The sequence below is a fragment of the Glycine max genome, chromosome 16 (assembly GCF_000004515.6).
Source record: "Glycine max cultivar Williams 82 chromosome 16, Glycine_max_v4.0, whole genome shotgun sequence".
Classification (NCBI taxonomy): Eukaryota; Viridiplantae; Streptophyta; class Magnoliopsida; order Fabales; family Fabaceae; genus Glycine; species Glycine max.
Window position 1 is genome coordinate 2,739,992 of NC_038252.2, and position 22,823 is coordinate 2,762,814.

The following is a 22,823-nucleotide window of genomic DNA, read 5'->3' on the forward strand; positions in this document are numbered from 1 at the left end:
ATTAGTTGATAATATTTTAAAAAATTACTAGTTTCTCATTCTCATAATTCCTAGGATTTTTATAAACTAACAGCTTTTAAATATTTACAAAAAATAATAACATGAGATTATCTCAGCCATTTTCTTACCAAATAATAGTCACTACAAAAAAATATGTTGTTTATATATAATGACACTGATGCTAATATTTGTTATTTGTTATGCTGCTAAAGGAAGCGCCTTTCCTAAGAAGTTGGGAGGAAGAAGAGAGTGAGAGTGAGAGAGATGGAGGTTGGATTTTTGGGTTTGGGGATAATGGGCAAGGCTATGGCAATCAATCTTCTACGCCATGGCTTCAAAGTCACTGTTTGGAACAGAACCCTCTCCAAGGTTTATACTTTCATATATATGCTGCTCATTCTACTACTTGTCTTTGTGATGATTTGTGTGTGTGTGTGTGTCCTTGTGATGATTTCTCTCCATAATAGGTTGATTGTTATGGTTAAGATAATTTTGTGCATTTTTGTGTTATTTTAATGAGTTTAATCTTTATAGAGTGACAATTTCATCCATCACAAATCATACTTTGGATTACTTTAAGATAATTATTTTAAAAGTTAACAATAAATTTACACTGTCAGTGCAGAACCTTTTTTCTCTATTTTAATTTGGGGTTCTATAGCATAGTTTCTTCTCATATGCCATTATCATACTTCAAGATATACAGAAAGTTATGTGCTGAGCCATGGTTCCAGGCATTTTGTAAGGCAGAGCGGCTTAGTAAAAAAAATTGTACTTTTAGCTGATATCAGATTAGTGGGATGACAAATTGTGTATTGGTATTGAACACTTTATCAAATGGATTTCTGGCTCTTCTAAAGTAATTTCAGTTGTTGATGAGAAAATCAACAGTTGATATTATGGCACATTCATGGTTTGTTATACAAGTACACGTAATATCAACTATTGATTTTCTTGTCAACGACTGAGATTGCTTACTTTACCCTCTAAAGTGAGTAACCCATTTTAGAGGATCTAGATCCTTATCAGATGTACCTTGTAGTATATTTTAATTTACTATTATTTCTAAACTATGAAGCTCAATACAAGTCTTGCCTCACTAACTTTTAATTTGAATACTCTGCCATTGTGTCCTGCACTCAGATAGTCATGACTCATGTTTGTTGTAACGTCTAATTGTAGTGTGACGAACTCGTGCAACATGGTGCTTCAGTTGGAGAAACCCCAGCAACTGTAGTCAAGAAATGCAAGTATACAATTGCAATGTTATCTGATCCTTCGGCTGCTTTATCGGTCAGTGGTGGTGATTATTATTTTTGACACGTGACTTCTTTTGTTGCTCTCTTATTTGAATTTTGTTTGTGGTGATTATCTAGGTTGTGTTTGATAATGATGGTGTTCTTGAGCATATTAATGGAAAAGGTTATATTGACATGTCAACAGTTAATGCTGATACATCTTCCAAAATATCTGAGGTTGGTATTCCTGGCTGATTTTACGATTTATTTTCCCTTCATTCAAATTCAAAATCAATTACATTTTCTTTTCTCTGTTTGAGAATTCTTCTGCTTGTGATATGTGTAAAATCTAGTCATGTCTTAAGCTACTTTTCCAAAATTTTGCTATTGCTCCCTGTTGTTAAGGAGAAACTTGTAAATCAAACAGAGGCTGTAATTGCTAATGTTGCATGACATCATTTTCCATGTTGCTCGAGGTATTTTCTGTGAAAATATAAATCATATTTGTTCTGTATTTTATTTCATCCTTATCATAAGTGTTTCATGGCTGAAAAACGTTGCTCTAATTCTGCCTCTTCTCTCTTTTCCCTAGATTGAAATGAGAATGTAATGTCGTTTGTAATTCACATTGTGGGGACATCTTTTTTTTCTTTTCAGTATCATGCAACACAAGTTTTTATCTAATTATAAGTTTATGATTATAGTCATTATTTGGAATTTGTCCATTAAAAATTTCTGTATAAATGATGTTTAAATTAGCTGGGAAGTCTATAGTACTGGGGATTTCTGTTTGGATGAGGAATACTTGATATGAAGTTAAACTTTCCCAATCTCATAAATGTGATGGGAATTCAATATATTACATTATTTGCAGATTCTTGCTGTAGAATTATAGAATATCTGCAATTTTATACCCTCAATAAGTAAATGAATATATGGTAGTTCTCTGTATTCATGTGTTGTATGCATGGCTTAAAGGTTCACTGTAGTATACGCTTGTCCCTGCTATGTGCATAAGATGGTGCTTGCATTTTACGTTTTACGGTAAGTTCTCTGATTAGGTAAAACTTTTACCTAATCAACCTTTCAAATGGAATCCATAGATAAGTTGTCATTGACAGACCTGATTTCCACAGGCTATCAAAGCAAAAGGTGGTTACTTCCTTGAAGGTCCTGTTTCGGGTAGCAAGAAGCCTGCAGAAGATGGCCAACTCATAATACTTGCTGCTGGACATAAGGTATTTCTAAATGTTACTCAACAATTGTGGATAAATTGTTAGTCATGTTTCTTGTATGCTTCTCTGCTGTGCCTTTAACTATTTGAGGGAGTTGAAATATTCAGATGTCTATTCTCTCCATTATATGACATGACATGTTTGCATGGCCGGAAGTTTTCAGAGTATCACATGCGTAAGACACATCAGCAGCTCATTAATGTACTCAAATCCTTAAAATGAATGTATTTTTATGATCAGCAGTCACCTGAGTATTATGTTGATTTCCCAAAACAATACATTGATGTTAGTTTGAGATATTTAAGCAATATTTAGTGTTATAAAATGCAATCTGATGACAAAAAAAATGCAAAGGTATAAATCTTTTAATTATGCAAACATCAATTGGGTATTGTTATCCAGAATAGCTAGTGACAGCTGCCAGAACTTTCCATCAGAAAGCTTGAAAATATTGTGACAGTCCTGCCAGTCAACTTTAAAATGCATATGCAAAGGTAATTGTCATGAGCCAACTCTCCCAAAAACATAAGCTGCAAGGAAATTGTCATGAACCAATTTTAAAATGCATTATTGTGAAGGCTTCAATACCTACCATATCAAGAACCAGTTCTCCCAAAAGCTCAAATTTTTAAGTGAAGACATATGAATGGTTTGTATTACATCTCTAACAGCAACGATAATCATGTCCTATTAAACAGCAAGACATCCATTTAATATTTGTCATAAATATTATTATAGCTGATGATTTGGTGCACTTGAATGAGCATCTATGCATTCTTCACCTCTAAATGGGTAAAACATTTTTTTTTTCATTTAGGTTAGACATGAGTGTAACTTAAAATAAAGTGTTAAAGTGAGAAAATTGGAGAAGCAAGGAGCGTTGAGAGTGTATGTGATGCACATTAATTTATGTAACATATAAAGGGTGGCTCAATGCACGAGGTTCCTACCTGGTGGGGTCTTGGGTAAGATGTATCCAGTCTTACCCCCTCCCCCTCATGAAGAGAGGCTTTTTCTAGGATTTGAACCTGTGACTTCCAGGTCACAAGGCAGTGCCAAGGTTCCTCCTCTTATGTAACATATACAATTAAAATTAAGAATATTGTTTTGATGGGTTGAATTCCCTTGGAGAAATTATTGCAGCAATTAGATTGAGAGTGAAAAATAAAACAAGTGGTCTCACCATTTAAAATTAGTGGGACATTTGTACTTTTTGTTTTTTGGTTATTTTCTCTCTCCCACTGGTATTTCAAGTGGCCATTTGAAATAGTTGTCTACTGGGAGAAATGTGTCTGTAGTATTGATACAGGTTCAGTGAAAGATGAAGTGAAAGGAGCAACCGTTATACTTAACTTTTACTAAGTTGATTATGAAGGTTAGGCTGAGTATTTGTTTGCTGGTAATGTCCTGCTAGAATTGGTAAATTAAATGTTTCTGTCCTTTTGGATCATATGAGCCCTTTATACAACTTGTGAATCACCTAGAAATAAGAGTTCAACCTCATTGAGCCCAGCCATAATCTATAATAGAGAAAGAAAAATATTCTCAACGAAGAAAGCATTACTGCCATGGTTGTCAGTTGTCTGTTGATTGTTGAAATTGGATGTGCAGTTATGAAGATAGGTTTTGTTGATTTCATGTGTTTTGTGACGTGTAAAATATGAAATATGTGCATTATTTCTTTTTGTACAGATATAATTAGATTTATTCTTTCATTAGGATTGATTGGTAAAGGTTTTCATATTTGTAGTAATCAGTTTGATTTGATGTCCATAATTCTAGCATAGTTCAAAGCTTTATAAAATAGTGTTCCTTCTTTTACTCTTTGAATTATCAGAAAACAATATTCACTTCTCATATTCCAAGTATTTGAATGTATAAGTGCTCATATTCAGATTCCTTGTTATGAACTGCTCCATCTTGAGGAAAATATAAAACTATAAATATGCATTGTGTATCTTTTTGCATGTTAAATTTCAGTGGTTGATCATTTTGATACGTAGGCATTGTATGATGAAGTGCTTCCAGCATTTGATATACTGGGGAAGAAGTCTTTCTTTCTGGGTGAGGTTGGAAATGGTGCAAAAATGAAACTAGTTGTTAACATGATAATGGGCAGGTAATCTTTTTCTTCCTCCCTTTTCTTGGCTCTATAAGTTTTTATTTGGGAGTGCCATTATTTTATGAATCAGTAAGCAAAAAATATTCATCCAGATTGCAGTATTAGTATTCCTTATTCGCTTCACTTACAAGCTAGATGGATTGCATGTCCATATTTTCTGTCTAGTTCTGTAAATTAGTTATTCTCTGTTACAGTATGATGAATGCTTTCTCTGAGGGAATCACACTAGCTGAAAGAAGTGGTTTGAACCCTGGTACTCTTCTTGATGTGCTGGTAAGTGATTTTGACCACTATGATTCTTATTGCTACCTTTTATTGTCATTTTAAATCATAATCAGGGAATTTTTGTTTGCAGGATCTTGGTGCCATAAGTAACGGCATGTTTAAATTGAAAGGACCTACAATGCTCCAAAACAGTTATTCCCCAGCTTTTCCGCTGAAACACCAGCAGAAGGACATGAGATTAGCTCTTGCCCTTGGAGATGAAAATGCTGTATCAATGCCAGTAGCAGCTGCAGCAAACGAGGTAAAACTGTTTTTCTCATTTTCTTTCTGTGGTGATCAGAAACAGCGTCTTTAGTTCATTTGACCGCAATTCCAGTGAATAATCACATGGCTGCATCTAAATAAGTAACCCCACTTAAATGCCTTTTCCCCTCTATCAAACTTAGATGCATCTACATCTGCAGTTTTGAAGGTTGTGTAAGTAATATTCTGATTGTCAAGGAAGAACAAACCCCGTGTAGTCTAAGGATCAACTTTGGATTATTTCAAGATTGATGTTACATCATGCTTGTCAGTTGGTTTGGATCCTAACATTCCCATTTTAGTAAATAAATCATAGCATGCATGCTTTTGAGTTTGATTTATATGTTATAGACACAATTTAACTTCTGCATAATCATGTGATATCACGTACATATAACTAGTATTTATCAACCGCTGAGGCAACTGAAAACTAAGCAACTAACTTTTTAGTACTGAAAGTCTGCAACCAAAATGATTACTAAACTTACCAAACCAAGTTCTAGGAAACTGTTTGTTGTTAGCTACGACTGAGCTAGTAGTATCCTCATGGATTGCATGTTGCTTCAATGCTTCATCTGTTTCTGTATATAAAAAAATGATGGAACCTTTGTATCTTCTATTTTTAATGACTCTTGTCATATAGAGGTTTTCATAAGGTACTAAAGTTTGAATTCTGTTTGTAGGCTTTCAAGAAAGCCAGAAGCATGGGGTTGGGAGACCTTGATTTTTCAGCAGTTCATGAGACTTTGAAAGCTCCTGATCATTCATCTTGACCAGAGATTTCTGAATTGATTAAACCACTGTTAGGCAACAGTGATGCGAACCATCTATTTATGAAACAACAGTTTGAGCATAGGTCATTATTGTAGAAACTTATAGAAATGAATGAACCTTGTAGAATTTTGCCACTTTCGTTGCAAGATTAAGCTATAAAAGACAAGAACATAGGTTTAGTTCAACTTGTTGCAGACTTGCGGTGGACGGCTTGGCCATCTGTTCACAGACATTAATGTTTTAGTTTATGAGTGGTTTGAATAGGTTGCATGACTATTTTATGAACCTTTGTGGCATTAAATGTTTGCTTTGATTAGACTTTCTTTTTATGTATTTATACTAAGGAAAATACTAATAAGTATCCTCAAGGCATTGATTAAGGAACTTAAAAAAATAGTGTTATTGGGATACGCAAAATTGTGTTATGCAAATGATAATTGATTCTTTTAAAATAATTTGGAATCCAAATGATAATTATACCTAAAAGATATACATCCCAACATAAAAATTTGATATCTTGATTCCTATTTATAGGTTTTTTTCATTTGTCTTAAAAAATAGTAAAATATGTGGCGTCTAATTTGTGAAAGTGTATGTTCAATTAAGGAACTGGATTTAGCCTTAAGATTAAGTAAATCTGGATTAAATTTAACCTAACAAATTAAAGTGGTACATTCTTTCATTGTCGAAAAAAAAAACAAGCACAGTTCGTTAAACTAAACAACTTCCTGCTAGAAACAAAGCGTATATCATAAAATAAGGTAAGACATCAATTCATGTTGACACGAAATTGACCAAAAATACGGCTTACTCAACTTCAAAAAGTATCCAAAATTTTGGACCTAGAAAATAAACAGCACATGTAAATAAAATGATTGACTGAACGCAAAATAAGAGAGTTTTAGTTGTGCAACGATGACATGGAATCTGCAATGAACTTTCACTCATCATCTTCATCATTATCAGCAGCAGAGTTGATAGCCGCCACACGAGCAATCAACTTAGCCTTCCTCTCCTCATAAGTGAGTTTCTTCAGATTGTACCTGCAGAAAGATGAAGATACTCTCAGGAACATTCTCCAATCAGTAAATACTATAACTAAGTTACCAAACCACGGTTCTAAAAGTCAAACAAAATATATAGTCACAGTAGATAACGAGCACATAAGTAGCTAAAAAGAAAGCCATGCCAGCAACAGGTACAAATCAATTTGCCGGAAATCAAATGACAAAAAATATACATACATTACCCTATTTCAAGAATCTAGTATTCTAGTTCAAGTCAAAAATCAACTTTACCTCTTGTGTTCCTTCGGGGGCTGCTTCTCAGATTTCTTGAGAGAAGGATCAGCACGGATGGCAGCATGAACCTTCTTGTACAGTGCCTCAATACCATCAGCTTCTATTCCACGCTTGATGTATTCACTGAAGTGTGACTGATATTTCTCAGGTTCATCTTCCGCCAAGATCTGCAGGAAAAAAAAGGTTGTCTAACAACTAGCTGAAAAATCCAAATATTCCATAAAACAATACAGAAAACTGGTACAAAATAAAATCTTCTCTCATGCCTTCATATAGGCAGCAACATGTCCACCAAAAACATATTTGCGATGCACCTCAGCATCAAGCTCCTTCTTCTCCTTATCAAACCCAGCAAACCTCTTGTCACTATGAGGAATATCCAAACCCCCATCCAGAGCTCCCTGTAAACAATAAAAAATTATTCAATTTGATCACCATTAAAACAAAATCACACCAATTAGCATTGCAGTATGATAGATTACCTTAAGGGCACCAAAGACACGGTTGCCAGTTGTAGTCCTAATAAGACCAACATCAAGGAGAGCACGGAATGGCCTCCTGCTCTCAGCAGGTTCCACTGAATAGTCCTCTCCAGTAGCCTGATGAAAAGGATACAACCAATTAATTAACAAAACTGAGAGAAAGGCAGCAGTTGCACACACACACACACAGCATAGCAAATTCATAAATACCTCAACATTTCCTTCGTACTCCTCATCCATTTCAAGTGTTTTGAGGACTCTTCGGGCCAACAGGAGACCAGTGCAATAAGCTGGACACAGATATTAAAACATGAGACAAAAGATAATCATAAAAAACCTGAGTGAGAAAAGGAATTCCTCATGAACAAAGTACCTGCAGCATAATTTGTAAGCCCTACTTCAAGACCATATCGTGGCAGCTCATGTGCATATGCTGCAGCAAGAACAATATCGCCAGCAATGCTAGCAGATATTATTTGTGCAACAATGTCTTTGTTGCTCTAAAAACCAGGTCAAGGTTTACACCCACAGAAAAAACAAAAAACATCACCAGATAAACAACTTCAATCGTTCATGTGCTATCCTCAAGCCATAAATAAAAGAATAAACAAATTTGAAGTACATAAAAAATGATGTTCCAATGAACGTTTACAACATTGATTTTAAATTAAAAAGATTTTGGTTAAAATTTATATTTTCAAGAAGAGTGTGTCATAAAACTTAATAAAAATGTTCCAACCCATAGCAAAAGCTACAATTTATAATTTCTAGGCAAATCGAGGTTGAAACAAATTCAAATTTACCTAGCAATAACCAAAATCAATTCTCATTATTCCTCCTCTAAAATCCATGTCAAGCATAGATTAACCTAAGATATCGTTAACAAAAGGATACGAAACGAACAACAAAGCGATATTTCGGGGTGTTATATTTGTTCTTGTCCTGATTAATCAACCGAATCCTGGCACGGTAATCGGTTTTTCCCTCTGCAGATAACAAATATCGCCGTTATAAACAGAGTACGCAGAGCGCAGCATTAAACACGACGAAGAGAAAATAAACGGATGCGAATACCTCTTCTTCTCTTGAACTTGACTTGATACCTCTTGAAGTAGGCTTTTGATTTCTGTGACTTCACGTAAACCTTCAATGTTCACAGATTTTAGGTTAAAACTCAAGCATTAGAAGAAGCAATCAAACACGTCAAAAAAGAAGAAGCGCACTCACCATTGCTGAAGGACTGAAGGGCAGCAGCGCCTGAGTCTCTTTGGGGTTTAGGGAAAGAGTGAGAGCGATTAGACAGTGTTTTATAAGGTTTGGATGGGTCGGTTGCAATGAATTATTTTGGGCCATGTTGGGCTTGTAGCTTGTTTTGATATTAAACCAAGGAAAATACTATTCCTACTTCCAAAATAACTATTCCCACCTCTAATTGGAGTGGAAGATTAGTTCACTTGTGAAATTTTGTATTAGCTTTTCTCTCTCCCTCTCATATTATTAATACAAAATATTCATTTATTAATATCGGTCCAAAAAGCTGATTAATCACTTTTAATGAGATTTCATCTTTCAACTTAAGTTTTTTTTATTCACAAAACTCGAACGGTTGCTAAAAGGAACCAAGTCCAACTAGGAGTCAAAATAAGTCAAGTGACCTGTTAGGGGCCTCTGGCTTGGCTTGTCAAAGGCTGGACCTGGCCTGAACTATTTACTAAAAAGGTCAAATTTAAGTTTTTTAAAAAGCCTTTTTAACTAAAAAGGTTTATTAAGCCTTATAGGTTGTCTTGTTTATATAATAATATTATTATCATATTTTAGATTTTATTTTATATATATCACGATTCAAAAGACATTTGTCTTAAGACAAATCATGACCCTTAATTATTTTTATTAGATGCAAAAAAAATACAAAGATTAAGAGTTGTCTTATGTAATATCAGACTATGTTATATGATCTTGCGTCCAAAGTTTCAAATGAAGGCAAGTTTTATATGTTCCAATACAACGAACACTTAAAAATGAAGGCTTATAAATACCAAAAGCTTAGAAAAAAATGGTATACGAACCTACACACTAACATTCAAATTCTTTATGTAAAAACCTTCTTTTATATTCTTGTAAAGTTCATAGCTTTTAAAACACCTTTAATATCTCCAGAGAAAACATTAGGTGCTTAAATTGTATATGTGTATCTATAAAACGATTAAGAACTAGTGAGTGAGTTGTCCAATAACATTTTTTTTATTTATATTAGAGTCAGAAGTGGTTTGATAGGACACATAATATTAGTTTTTCAAACTTAGTGTTAAGCTTGGTTTGTAGAACCAAGAGTGACAATAATTAATACTCATAGCTTTCATAAGTTAATGAAACTTTATTGTTTATCAAAAACTAAAGGTAATCTTAGTGAAAGAGAGAAACTAGTATTATTCTCTATATTTTTTATATTTATTTTGTATCTCTTATGCTTTAAATTGACTTAGATTTGAATTTGATTTTGTTTTGAAAACATGTTTCAATTGCAAAATATGATTTCATTACAAACAATTGAATGTTGTTTACGAAAAAAGGTTTATACATTTTTTAAAATCACAATCCAACCCCTCTTCTTATAATATTTATCTTAAAAAAATATGAATATTAATAATGAATTTTATTTTATTATAAAATCAATGTATGTAATGAACAAGACTCTTTTTAAGCTTGTTGTCCTAGTTAGGCATATAGACCTGTTGTCTTGTTTATAGGTCCTTACAAGAGTATGTAAAGACTAGAACTTAAGAAACATAATATTATCTCTGGTCTTGGTCTTGTATATAAGAAACAATTATCTAATTTATCAAAATCAATAAAAGTTGTTAGATTGGCTAGTTAATGATAAATTAAAATTTTATTCCAAGACTACTCACCATATTAAATGGTTCAAGAAATTATTATTTTTTAAAACATAAATTTTCAACCAACGAGTATCTCTTGTTTTATTGAAAGTTCAATAAATGCACCTACTTTCATATATATATATATATATATATACTATTTATAGGCCTTACAATTAATTAGGAGTAAAAGAAAAAACATCAATAAAATAGTCTTATATTTCTTATAATTAGAACCAAGGAAATATTATCGATAAAAAATATATTTTTTATCTTTTATATATAAGACCACAGATGTAATATTAACTCTCAAATTGACTATTTTTTTTCTTCATATAAATGAATATTGGACCAAATAATTAATTTATTAAAAGAGATCTCTAATGATTTTTACGGCTTAAAAAGCATTAGTTTTGGATTCTAGTTGGATGAATGATAAAAAAAAATTATTGTTCCTGTGTACTAAGGGCCTGAAAGGCTAAGCTACGAGGATTGTTTCAAGAATTGGGCCATTTCAGGCCCAAAACTTTACTCATCACTCACTTCCCTCGACAATGGCGGACGAAAGAGAAAGAAAGACTCTGCAAAAACCTATCCTGAAACGGTTCGCAGAGAGGCAGCAAAACGCTAAAGCCCTAAACCCCCATATTGAGCTTTCTCCCTCTCTCTCCGTCTTCGATGGCAACATCTCTTCTGAAAACTCCGCTCAATGTGTTCAACAGACACCACAATCACGTCGCATTCTTCTCCAATGGCACAAGTGCAAGAAGCAGTGCTCCAATTTCGCAGAAGAGGAGATCGCGTCCATTCCCCGTAGTGTCAATGGCATCCACACCGGTTCAAACTTCTCTCGAAAAAACTGAACTTTCGTCCAAAAGCACCGGTCTTCCAATAATGGTAATTCACCATGATGAGTCATAATTACTGTCTTTGTTTTGAAACACAGTAAATTAGTTTACATAGCTTTGTTTTGTTTAGGTTAATGCATGTACTGGAAAAATGGGAAAGGCTGTGATTAATGCGGCGGAAGCTGCTGGACTGAATGTTGTTCCTGTGTCGTTTGGGTGTGAAGAGGAGTCTGGACAGACTTTTCAGATTGGTGGAAAGGAGTTTCTAGTGCATGGTCCTTCTGACAGGGAGAGTGTTCTTGCATCTGTGCTTGATAAGTATCCAAATTTGATTGTTGTGGATTACACAATACCCGATGCAGTCAATGGTATGTAATGAATTTTGAAGCATACTTTATTATATCATTGGATTGAAGCCACATCTTAAGCTTTTTTTTCATCTTATTTATAATGCAAATTATCTTTGAAGATTTAGTCTTTAACCGAGTTGAATGATATGTGATCCATGTAACCAACCTCACCCCACTGGGACAAGGCTTTGTGTTGTTGTTGTTGTGGTATTTATAATGTAAATTATGAAATCTCACTAGTGGCAAAGGAAAGGAAAAATCTTATGTTTCAAATTCATACACTCCAGTATCTTTTATGCTTTTGTTTTCTGATTTATCTTAAAATGAAACTCTATTTTTTTATTACACAAGTCTTTACATATTAAACATAGGAATTGAGGATATTGTATATGACTGCATAGAATGTGTAGGCTGTACATGGCCTTCTTATTGACCAGTGTACATTATGAATTTGCAATTCCAGACATGTGTTTTGATTTTCATGATAGAAACAAAATTGGAATTTTTATTTTATGATCTAGGATTGGGAGAGTTTTATGCAGATTGTAATAGCATTGGAGATATTTATGAATGCATGCTCATATGCAGGCAATGCTGAGTTATACAGTAAGGTTGGGGTGCCCTTCGTGATGGGAACCACTGGTGGAGATAGGGACTTGTTGCATAAGACCGTGTTAGATTCAAACATTTATGCTGTGATATCCCCACAAATGGGAAAGCAGGTATATATCATAATATCAGAGAACCTTGATCAAAATGTCATGTTTCTCAGTCTCGTAGTCTGTCATCCTTATGTTGCCATACTTTTTTTCCTTTAGGTTGTTGCTTTTCTTGCAGCTATGGAAATTATGGCAGAGCAATTTCCTGGAGCCTTCTCTGGGTATTCCTTACAGGTAACTCTTTTGCTTCATTGACATTTTGGGGCTTGGGAAGGGTTTTGTTAGTTATCCTAGTACAGGCTTTGAATTGTCTCTGCTTATTGTCCTGATGTGAAAATAAAAAATAAAAAAAATTTGGGGTTGGGGTGACTAAGTCATCCTTTTCTCACATGTATCTCATTCTATTATATTCCCACTGAAACTAACTCACTAAATCACTGAAAGAGGTTCAAATAGACATATTGTACAAATAAAATGGAAGAAGTTTTAAAATGTTTGAAACTTGAAATGGCTGTGGTGCAAGTAAATCATTTGCTTAAACTGCTAATTTAGTGGAACTGGCAATGCTTGTGCTAGAAAATACTGCCCAGCTGTTTACAATTGGAAAGAGTTACAGTAATGCTGAAGTTACTATCATACTTGTTGCCAAGCCAAAAGTATTACGACAGATTTATCTCTGAACACAAGATAGTATACCAAAATATCATATCCTATGTTGCTACTTGCTACTAGTATGTGATTGGGATATTCTCAAGGGATCTTGTTTTGGAAAGCTAATTATATAAATGTTCAATAAAAAATGTTAGGTTACATGTACCTAATCCTAAAGTAAAAATTTTGTTGTGTTTCTTAAACTCTTAATTTTAATGCTTCTTTTCTTTTAATTAAGCTTCTGTTTGATGTAATATTAAAATCTGATGCATTCGTTCAAGATTGTAGGTATTGGAGTCCCATCAAGCAAGCAAAGTTGATGCATCTGGAACTGCAAAGGCTGTAATTTCTTGCTTCAACAAACTGGGGGTGTCTTACGATATGGATCAGGTGTGTTAGATCACATTGCATGGTTCAATGTGGTATAGCGCAGTTGAACTCTCAATTTTACTAAGACAGTTTTATTGGTTCCCATGTTTTGTTGATGTTAAGGTTAAAGTAACGTCCATAACTTCATGTTATCACCAAGTTGGCATTTTGTTGTTTCTACACATTGCACTATTGTGGCCTTCGTATTAGAACTACAAATTCTTACGGGTTTTCTTTCTTTCTTTCCTTTCAATGAATTTCTTTAGATAAAATTGATCAGGGATCCCCGGCAACAACTTGAAATGGTTGGAGTCCCAGAGGAGCATCTATCTGGTCATGCATTTCATATGTATCATTTGACATCCCCAGATGACACGTAAGGATTGACTTTTTCACTTGATTATCATTCTTTTATATGTTTTGACATATTTTTCTCAATCTGTTCTTTTAAAAAATTGTTGCAGAGTTACATTCGAATTTCAACATAATGTTTGTGGTAGATCAATATATGCGGAGGGCACTGTTGATGCTGTGCTGTTTCTTGCTAAGAAGGTGCTGATAATTCCATTTAACTTACATATCTTATTATCTGATTATCCATCTTAAATCTATGATTAGGGATGCCTTCATTTTAAAAAAATACTAGGGGTTGTTCATCACCCTGAACTGGTGTCTTTGTTCAATCTGTTTCAACAAGTAATAATACATTAATGAGAGATCATACAACAGCTCTAGCCCACAGAAATAACCAATGTCATACCACAATGCTTTGCACGGGAAGCTTTACAAGTTTACAATAATTATAATATTATCAAACGGATGTTATCCTACCATGTTGTTATGTTTAGCCAGAAATATACTACTTTAATCACTCGCTGCATACAATATTTGATTGGAAACTTGTTTGATGTTTGCAGATTGAAACAAAGGATCCCAAGAGACTGTATAATATGATTGATGTCTTGCGAGAGGGTAATATGCGATGAAATTTTCTTTGGAATCTGGGTGCAGGATGTCAAATGTAGAACTTGCAATAAAAGAGATATGACATTCTAGTTTTTGAGAACCAAACAATTTTCATCTTCTGTTCGTGATCTTTTTTGATAAGTTAGGAAAGCTTAGTGTATGTATCATTAAGAATCGACTCTAGAGCTATGTAAACACTGCTTATGCAACTTTTGTTAATCGGATCACTTTACAATCGCTTTTCCGACTGTAATATTTTTTGTTCTTCTACTTGTATCGATTATGAATTTCGTGATAATTTTTCTTGAACTTCAATTATGCCCCTACGTTGCCTACATAATTTGAGTTTCAGATCGTAAGAAACTAGTTATAAAATTAGTTCATGGAATTGATTGTAAATTGAGTTATTATAAATTTCTTGATATTTTATCTTTGATTTTTTTTAAAAAAAAATGTTTTTTGATACATAATCTACATTATATTTACTGAATTTAGTGAACCTCTACCCCACCACCTTTTTCCTACCGTAGGAAGGTTAAAAGAAAATAGACAAATTCCTAATCATTCAACGAAGGCTTTTTTTCCCAATCATTCAACGACATTAACATACCCACGTGATATGTAATACCTAACAAGCAAACCTCGTCTAAGTGAAGTGTGTACTGTATTCAGATAAGATTACCTAAAAAACCACTTCATTCAACAAATTAGACTAATTATTGTTGTAATCAATTATATAAAATGAATTCTATGTTTAAATATGTTAAATGTTTACTTTTAAAGAAAACTAATCTATTTCGCTTGAACTATTTAAAATAATTTTTATGATAAATTAAAAACTTTAGAATTTATAATAATTAATTTTGTATTTAAATTAATTGCAGAAACAATTTATAGCTTTTAATCATAATTTCCAAATAGAAAAAAAACCATTTCCTTTGTGATGATCATAATATTTGGTTTAACTATGTAAAATATAAGTAGTTCTATATTTATGTCTCCTAAATTATAATGATTAGGGTTCAATTTCTGACTTAAAAAAAATATAATCGTGATTAAAAAAATCACTTTATTCATAAAATGAGTTAACCCAATGGTATATATATATATATATATATATATATATATATATATATATATATATATATATATATATATATATATATATATATATATTGTATTTTGAAAATTATATTCCCAAAAATGTTATGCGTGGGGATAGCATTCCCATAAGCATGTTTGGTTATCACAGAAATTTTAGAAAATAAAAATAAAAACTTAATCAAAAAATTAAAAATAAAAGTGAAATAAATGTGAAAAAAGAAGTAAGGATAAATAGTTATTATAGAAAATAACTGTCATTTCCATGGAAATTCAAGATACCCACCGGAAATAAAAAATAACGAAAACATGCTTATTTCATATTCCTAGGAATATTTTCGCAAAATGAGAATGTGATATTCCCAAGTTTATATTCCCAAGAATCTTTCTTGATAATTTGAAACAAGCTTTTTCTTAAGATCAACCTAGTAATGGAAGATTTAAATAGTTTCCTTTAAGTTTAAATTCAAAACAAAAACTATTGTATACATTTATATAATAACACCAATTTTTTTATCATTCAGATTAACATTTCCAAAATGAATTCAATCCAAATGCACACTAAGTGGTAAAACACACATGGTAAAAGGTAACCACAGCCACAACATGAGGAATTGCTTTAAAGTATACAAACCAAAACTACCAAAAGTCAGAATGCCTTGACTAAGATACCATTAGAAAGATCACACCAATATAGTTAATACACAACCAATTATACAGCGGCCGACAAGCCTCTCTTAAAGTCTAAACTAAATCCCTAATACTCTTCAATTTACAAACTTTTAAAGTTGTCATTCAATTCTGTGAAATCTAGTAAAATACAGAGTTTATGCCCTAAGAAACTCACAAGCAAAGAATTAGTTCTGGTCTATATAGATGGAATTAGATTGTAAAATTCAGCTGATCCATCCCTCTGAAAACTGTTAGCACCAAGCTGTAATTTTGGGCTTGTAATATGCCAAAATTACATAATTAGCCAGTGCAGTTACTGGTTTCAACCAGCTGCTACAGCATTAGCTCTAGGATTTGTATCCAGTAGTTGATGCAGCTTTGCACCAGAATTTGGTTTGTTCTCGCAGATATCATTCTCATTCTCTGCAGTTCTATCATTAGCTCCGGAATTGTTAACTCTTGATAACAAGTTTTCTGTACTTACAGGTGCAGCCCTCTTGCTGTCAATGCTGCTCAAAGTTATCTCTTCCCTTGGTCCCAGTTGAGTATTTATCAGTTTTTCCTGAATAAAAAGCAATCAAGTATTCAATATCACAGAATACCTATGAAATGTCACAGTATAAAGGAATATTATGGGAACAGTACCCTCAATGCAGAATTTTCCATCCTCATCTGCTCAGAACCTTCAGTCAGTCGAGTTATTTCTGACTTCAGAGACACATTCTCAGCAGTTAACATCTCAACTTTTCGTGCCAATTCTTCAGTCTCGGCCTAAACAGAGGAAATATGAATATTAGTTATTAACTTTCCTCTTGTCAGAACAATCCTTTTCCTTTTTAGTTATTTTATTTTATTTTTTGAGGCTACATATGTGTACATGCAACAAGTGAATAAACATGTGATAGTAATAAAGAAACTAAACAATTTGTCTTTTATCAGACAAGACACGATGGAAGGTTTGCAAGTCAACAAACTAAATTTATACCTGCTTCCTCAGCCTGGACCTTCTAGCAGATTCACGGTTAGATTGTTTTCTCCTCTCCCGTTTCAGCTCACGCTCATTCTAAGGAATTAAAAATACACACAGGAATTAATTTACTGTCAGTAAAAGATGGACGGTATTGCATAATTGTTCTAATGTGTTTCACAAGCATCTCTAATGTACTAGACATGATCCGAGACATTAGAACAAACCATTATACCTGTAACCAAGTTTCATTACGCACAACTGCACAAGGTTGTGCGGCACTTGTGGAATTTGCCTTAGAATGAACAGTCGAAGGGTTCCTCAGCTCCAGTGCTGTGGCCATACCTGAAGAAACTACAGGTCCAACTAATGTTCCTGCAACACTAGCTGGGGTAGCTGACACAATCTTTTTGGAAGATGCAGTCTCTTTGGAAGCCGGACCATTTTGTAGCTCAGTTTTCCCTTCTGCATCTGCTTGTACAGATTGATATAATATATAACCCTCAAAACACATATTATGTTGACAACTTTAATTCCTAAAATTAATAGCTGAAGTTACTTAAATATCACATTCTGCATGCAAGTATGACATTTTCTTGATAATTGCATACAAAGAACACCAAAAGCTTGACTGTATTAAGTCTGAAAACCAGGTAAAAAGCCCATTCAAGTATCCCATTTGTCAAACTAATCAGAAAGTTAAAACTTGGGTAATTTCATTAACTGTGCATAAGTAATAGGATAATATCAACTTATCAAGACCATAGTACCATACTCAATGATCTAGTTGACAACATTGCACAGTCATGACACCAAAAGTATAACTGTAATCCAACACAACTCTTTTGTTCATCCAGATGCAACAGTGAATAGGAGTCATACCAGTGATCGGTGTTCCTTCTCGGCTTCTTTTCCTTTTTGTTTGATTAGCCTGAGCATAAAATTAACAAATAACATAATTTAGTGCTTCAATTTGTCAGATCATTTAAATAAAATAGACTGCTAGTGCACACAAACAACAGATGTTAATGGTGAGAAAGTTCTCACCCCTGCAGTGTTGCCATCACTTCCGTCGCTGGAACCCTCAGTATCCACACTGTTCATGTGAATATAAATTTTGTCAGTTATTCATATCAACCTACTAGAATAACTCATGGACCAATATTCTATATGGGGGAAGAGGGAAGTAGAGTTCATTCTGGTAATAAACTAATAGTCATATAGAAAGAAAATAGATCAACAAACCTCTGTGACAGCCTGTTTTCAGCTCCTCGCTCAGCACTCTCAGCATTGCAATTGCCTATTGACATTGCAAGCTCATCAAACCCTTTCAATTTCTTCACTAAACCCTGATTAGTATTTCCAGAGAATTTGGTTGGTGATTCTACGCTTGAAGGAGTCCCAGCCTGCATCATTTTGCCAAGTCAAATACATGATAATGTTAGTATTCAGGGAATTGATCAGAAGATTAGGAACTGAGAAGACATTTAAGAGAAAATCAAAACTTACAGCAGGTGAAGATGGAACTCCTTGACCATGTGAGTGTGGCCCCTATATTTTACCAATATAATTAATGAGTACATAAAAAAAATTTCCAACCACAAAGGTTTTTTACATTAAGAAGATCAAAGAATGAAAAAATCAAGAGGTTAATAACAGCTGAAATGCACCCACATGAATAACTCTCAAAATACCAAGGAAAAAAAGAAATCATATCTTAATACATTCCTAACATTTTAAAGTCCAGATGTGTAAATTAAAGTACACTTGTAATCAACTAATTCATGGACAAAAAAAAAATAAACATAAATTATTACAAATGCATACACACACACACAAGAGTAGACTTACAATAGCAACTGCAGGGTGAGTATAAACCCCTCCATGCGAATAAAATGCTGCATAAGGTGGCCCATAAGGTTGCATCATAGGCTGGAAGAAAAATAAGCCGGCAAATTATTCATCCCTGCCATTTAGGATGTATACCAGAGACAAAAAAAAAACCCACAGAAAATGTTTTTTTGGGGCACTACCTGTGGCGGCCCCCACATGTATGGGTGTGGAGCATGACCAGAAGCCACAGCTGAGTTGAAGTATGGTGGAATGTTGACTCTTGGCCCATAATACTAATATACAGCAAAGTTGATTGGCAATTCGCAAGAGGGAACAATAGAAATAGGTTTCATCAGATCATTGGTTTATGAATTGGTAAAAATAGAAATACATGGACTAAGTGAGCATAGTACTATTTGAACTAGTTAGAGTAGTTATTCACATTGAAGTGAATTTAGATAAATCAACAACTAAGACATGAAGATATGATAACTAAGACTTGAATCATTAAGGTACAAAGGAAATGAAGGCAAGAGGTAGGTAACCTGCATGGCAGCCCAATCAGGATAGACGTGAATATTAGGTTGGTTGGTCTGCTCCTGTTAACACGATAAGAAAAAATAGTATTTAGGCACAGACTTTATAAAATGCTGTTTCCTCAAACATGCATAAACTGTTCTCAGCTTACAGTTGTTGCAGGTGAAGAAGAAGGACTTCCAGTTTTAACAGATTTCTCTTCCTCACTGTTTCCCATGAGGCAAGCACCAAAAGAAAAAGCGCCAAATCAAATATGTCCCAACAAGTTATTCAACTGCATTCAAAGAAGCTATGTTGTCAGAAAGCAAAATGTTGCAAAGACCAAAAATATCTTAAATCAGTGTTTATACAATTCAAACCCTACAACATAATCTTTCACTCTTGGAGATATAAGGTTGGCTGGGTCGTTAAGAAAGAAAGGAAGGGGGAAAAGGTTGCGGGTTTGGTCTCTCAACAACAACAACAACAACGCCTTATCTCACTAGGTGGGGTCGGCTACATGGATCAACTTCCGCCATAATGTTCTATCAAGTACCATACTTCTATCCAAACCATTAATTTCGAGATCCTTTTTGATAACCTCTCTTATAGTCTTTTTGGGTCTTCCTCTGCCTCGAATTGTTTGTCTTCTCTCCATCTGGTCTACTCTCCTCACTACAGAGTCTACCGGTCTTCTCTCTACATGCCCAAACCACCTAAGTCTATTTTCCACCATCTTCTCTACAATAGGCGCTACTCCAACATTTGCCAATAAAAAAATAATCTTTCACTCTTAAACTGTGAACTATAACCCCATTAAAAGCAGAAAGGAGGAGCAATTCCAACGTTTCAAAATTATTAATTCATAAGCATAACATTAAAATTGGATGCAGGAATCAAATACAGCAATACAGTATAACAACAGTGAGAAATTTGGTTTACTCCATTAATAATGACTAGTTAGCATTAAGACAACATATTATTACAAAATTAACCTCTGCAGTTTGACATTATAATTATAGAGATGGCATCATACGAACAAAACGAATAGTCAGTCAATGACAGAATAGAAGAGGGTCAACTATGTCTTTTTGCTACCCCACAATGGATAGAAAGAGATGAACACAAACCAACAACGATAATACAACAAAATCAAACCCAACAGGACAATCCGAGAACATAATGACATAAAAGCCCTTCAAATAAAAAATTCTTTTCCACTCTCATGGTGAGAGAGAGAACTATTGAGACTCTTATATTTGCTACCTGAACCTCCGTAGTCTACAATTTACAGGCTCTACCCCTGACCCAAAATACCCCTTTCTATACTCTTCATCATTTTTGTTCAGCTATATCATATGGGAAACTAAATTTTCTATAAAAAAATTTAGCAAATAAGCGTAAAAAACAAAGAATCAAAACACAGAAAGCATGCAAATTCAAATATTGTAACACATACAACACGAGATCCAGGGCACTCCCAACTCTAATCCCTTTCTTCCATTAACTAACATATAGAACCATCCAATATTTAAATTAAAAAAAAAAATTACACCATGATTCGGTTTTCGTTGTTTCTATATATTTCTACCATGTTTTCACCTTAATCATAAAACTTCAAACTTCCATGAACCCAAAACACAAAATCAAATCTTTCAGCGTTTGAATCAACAAAGCACCGAAACTTCACGTACCTTAAAGACACCGAACTTTCTCCTTGTGAAAAAAAAAACGAAAACCAAAAATCTCTGAATCAAAAAGCACAAAAAGGGAAGAACAACAACAATTGGTCCTGGTAGCTTCGAAGTGTCCTGAAATTAAGGTTAGGCAAAGCAATTGTGGGAGTTGTGTGTGTCTCTCTCTCTACTTTCTCTCTCTTAAAAAACGAGGGAAAGAGCTTGCTTGGGTTTCAGAGAGAGAAGGAAGGGAAGGGGTGGTGAAAAAGAAGGAGGAGGAGAGAGGGGGGCAATTTCCACGTCACCATACACGTGTCGCACGTAGGAGCTGGCGTATGCGTACGCCGTATATACGGTGGGTTGGGCGAGTGTGGTGGTTGTTGAGCTGGCCATTAATTTATTCCAGCGTCATCGTGGCCGTATACCAAAAATAATTATCAATGTCACACATTATCTTTCTCTCAACAAAATGTTAATTTTGGTTGTTTTCTTAACTCCAATGATAGATACTAATTTCTCCACGTATTCTTTTACGATTAACATAGTTTTTTTTTTTTTTTGAAAGGATAACATTAACAAAGTTTATTATTATAGTTGATACACAATTGAGTTATTTTTGGTATAAAGTAATTTATAATTATTTAAATCTAGTCGATCTAAAATAAAAAAAAATTATTAAAAAATTGGAAAACAAATCAAATCAATTTTTTTTATATTTGTTTGAATCATTTTTTTCTCAAACTGATTGATTTTAATTTATGATTTGTGTTTTTGAAATCAAATAAAACACAACATTTATATTAACATTTATATTAGTTTAGTATTATGCGTTTTATGTGTCATTCAAGTTTTATATTATTTTGTAGTATTATTCATGTATATTAAATTTATATAATATATACTATTTTTTTCAAATTACTTTTTAAATATATGTTTAACTTAAAATAAATGAATTTTGGAAGAATTTTATTATAAAAGATTTAACATATTAATAAATTTTATAGATGATTATCAACAAATTTTTCATGTAATTTTATTTAAAATATGAAAATAAATTATATAAATTTTAATAAAATAATATTTTAGTAAGAACTAAACTAAATCAAATTAAATAAAGCAAGTGCCTTATTATTTTGTTTATAAATAAATAGTCATAAGTCAATTTTTATTAAAATACTTTTTATTTTTTCACTTCATTTAATTTTTTTTCACATAAACATCATGTCAATAGTTTATATAAATTTTATGTCAATATTAATATGTCACATCAAAATTAATGTTTGATCAATTAATCAAAAATCAATTTTTTTTATTTTAAAAATAAGAAAACTAAAGGTTTTAATTTATAAATAAGAAAATTAAAATTACAAATTTAGAATTACATACGAACAAAAATTATAATTAAGCCTTAAAAAATCTTTTGTTGGAATTGAAAAAATCAACTTTGATAATCTTTAGCATTGGAAAATATTAGTCTCTAATTACCGGTTGACAAATATCTTTTTTTTAAGGATGGAATTTTTGCAATAATTTTTTTTATATGCACATATTAAGATTAACTCTTCACTACATATTGAAAAGATATAATTATTTGTTATCAGTGTTTCATAAAATTGATAAATTAAAAGGAATGCAAATGTAATTATATTGTACTGAACA

The 22,823-nt window shown here is 33.1% G+C and overlaps 4 protein-coding genes across 5 annotated transcripts; 2 read left to right on the plus strand and 2 right to left on the minus strand.

The window, feature by feature from the left end:
• The first annotated feature begins 176 nt into the window (after positions 1–176).
• Positions 177–6,182, plus strand: LOC100802847 (glyoxylate/succinic semialdehyde reductase 1). Its single transcript, XM_003548525.5, has 8 exons — positions 177–369; positions 1,183–1,293; positions 1,377–1,475; positions 2,375–2,476; positions 4,477–4,592; positions 4,790–4,868; positions 4,951–5,121; positions 5,807–6,182. Exons 1-8 carry the CDS (start codon positions 265–267, stop codon positions 5,894–5,896), a joined length of 873 nt encoding a protein of 290 aa, XP_003548573.1. The 5' UTR covers positions 177–264; the 3' UTR covers positions 5,897–6,182.
• A 494-nt stretch (positions 6,183–6,676) lies between these two features.
• LOC100805868 (60S ribosomal protein L5) lies at positions 6,677–8,949 on the minus strand. The gene is made up of 9 exons (NM_001378603.1): positions 8,908–8,949; positions 8,755–8,824; positions 8,575–8,666; positions 8,054–8,180; positions 7,891–7,970; positions 7,681–7,797; positions 7,465–7,599; positions 7,196–7,365; positions 6,677–6,940 (listed from the first exon to the last, which is right to left on the minus strand). Exons 1-9 carry the CDS (start codon positions 8,908–8,910, stop codon positions 6,838–6,840), a joined length of 897 nt encoding a protein of 298 aa, NP_001365532.1. The 5' UTR covers positions 8,911–8,949; the 3' UTR covers positions 6,677–6,837.
• A 2,285-nt stretch (positions 8,950–11,234) lies between these two features.
• On the plus strand, positions 11,235–14,419 carry LOC100807997 (dihydrodipicolinate reductase 2, chloroplastic-like). The gene is given in 8 exon segments (NM_001255188.1): positions 11,235–11,453; positions 11,535–11,772; positions 12,343–12,476; positions 12,573–12,647; positions 13,353–13,454; positions 13,700–13,809; positions 13,898–13,985; positions 14,351–14,419. Coding segments are annotated over 8 exon segments (1,035 nt in total).
• A 1,721-nt stretch (positions 14,420–16,140) lies between these two features.
• GBF2 (G-box binding factor) lies at positions 16,141–21,569 on the minus strand. Of its 2 annotated transcripts, NM_001354105.1 has the most exons (13): positions 21,183–21,399; positions 19,661–19,783; positions 19,518–19,571; positions 19,173–19,265; positions 18,991–19,071; positions 18,649–18,690; positions 18,385–18,545; positions 18,187–18,235; positions 18,022–18,070; positions 17,375–17,610; positions 17,158–17,235; positions 16,818–16,943; positions 16,142–16,734 (listed from the first exon to the last, which is right to left on the minus strand). In NM_001354105.1, exons 2-13 carry the CDS (start codon positions 19,724–19,726, stop codon positions 16,495–16,497), a joined length of 1,275 nt encoding a protein of 424 aa, NP_001341034.1. In that variant the 5' UTR covers positions 19,727–19,783; positions 21,183–21,399; the 3' UTR covers positions 16,142–16,494. The 2 variants fall into 2 exon arrangements, with proteins under 2 accessions (XP_040866138.1, NP_001341034.1); XM_041010204.1 differs by lacking the exon at positions 19,173–19,265 and having other exon boundaries at positions 16,141–16,734; positions 21,183–21,569.
• Positions 21,570–22,823: the final 1,254 nt, after the last annotated feature.

Bases quoted from the DNA above. Each gene is read 5' to 3' on its own strand.
- LOC100802847 (XM_003548525.5), top strand. From the start codon at position 265: ATGGAGGTTGGATTTTTGGGTTTGGGGATAATGGGCAAGGCTATGGCA. The intron at 1,476-2,374 runs GTTGGTATTCCT...TGATTTCCACAG, and splicing joins CATCTTCCAAAATATCTGAG to GCTATCAAAGCAAAAGGTGG. The intron at 5,122-5,806 runs GTAAAACTGTTT...TTCTGTTTGTAG, and splicing joins TAGCAGCTGCAGCAAACGAG to GCTTTCAAGAAAGCCAGAAG.
- LOC100805868 (NM_001378603.1), bottom strand. The intron at 7,600-7,680 runs GTAATCTATCAT...TATTGTTTACAG, and splicing joins GTGTCTTTGGTGCCCTTAAG to GGAGCTCTGGATGGGGGTTT. The intron at 6,941-7,195 runs GTAAAGTTGATT...ATCTTTCTGCAG, and splicing joins CCCCCGAAGGAACACAAGAG to GTACAATCTGAAGAAACTCA.
- GBF2 (NM_001354105.1), bottom strand. From the start codon at position 19,726: ATGGGAAACAGTGAGGAAGAGAAATCTGTTAAAACTGGAAGTCCTTCT. The intron at 19,572-19,660 runs GTAAGCTGAGAA...TCGTGTTAACAG, and splicing joins CTTCTTCACCTGCAACAACT to GAGCAGACCAACCAACCTAA. The intron at 19,266-19,517 runs GTTACCTACCTC...GCTGTATATTAG, and splicing joins CTGATTGGGCTGCCATGCAG to TATTATGGGCCAAGAGTCAA.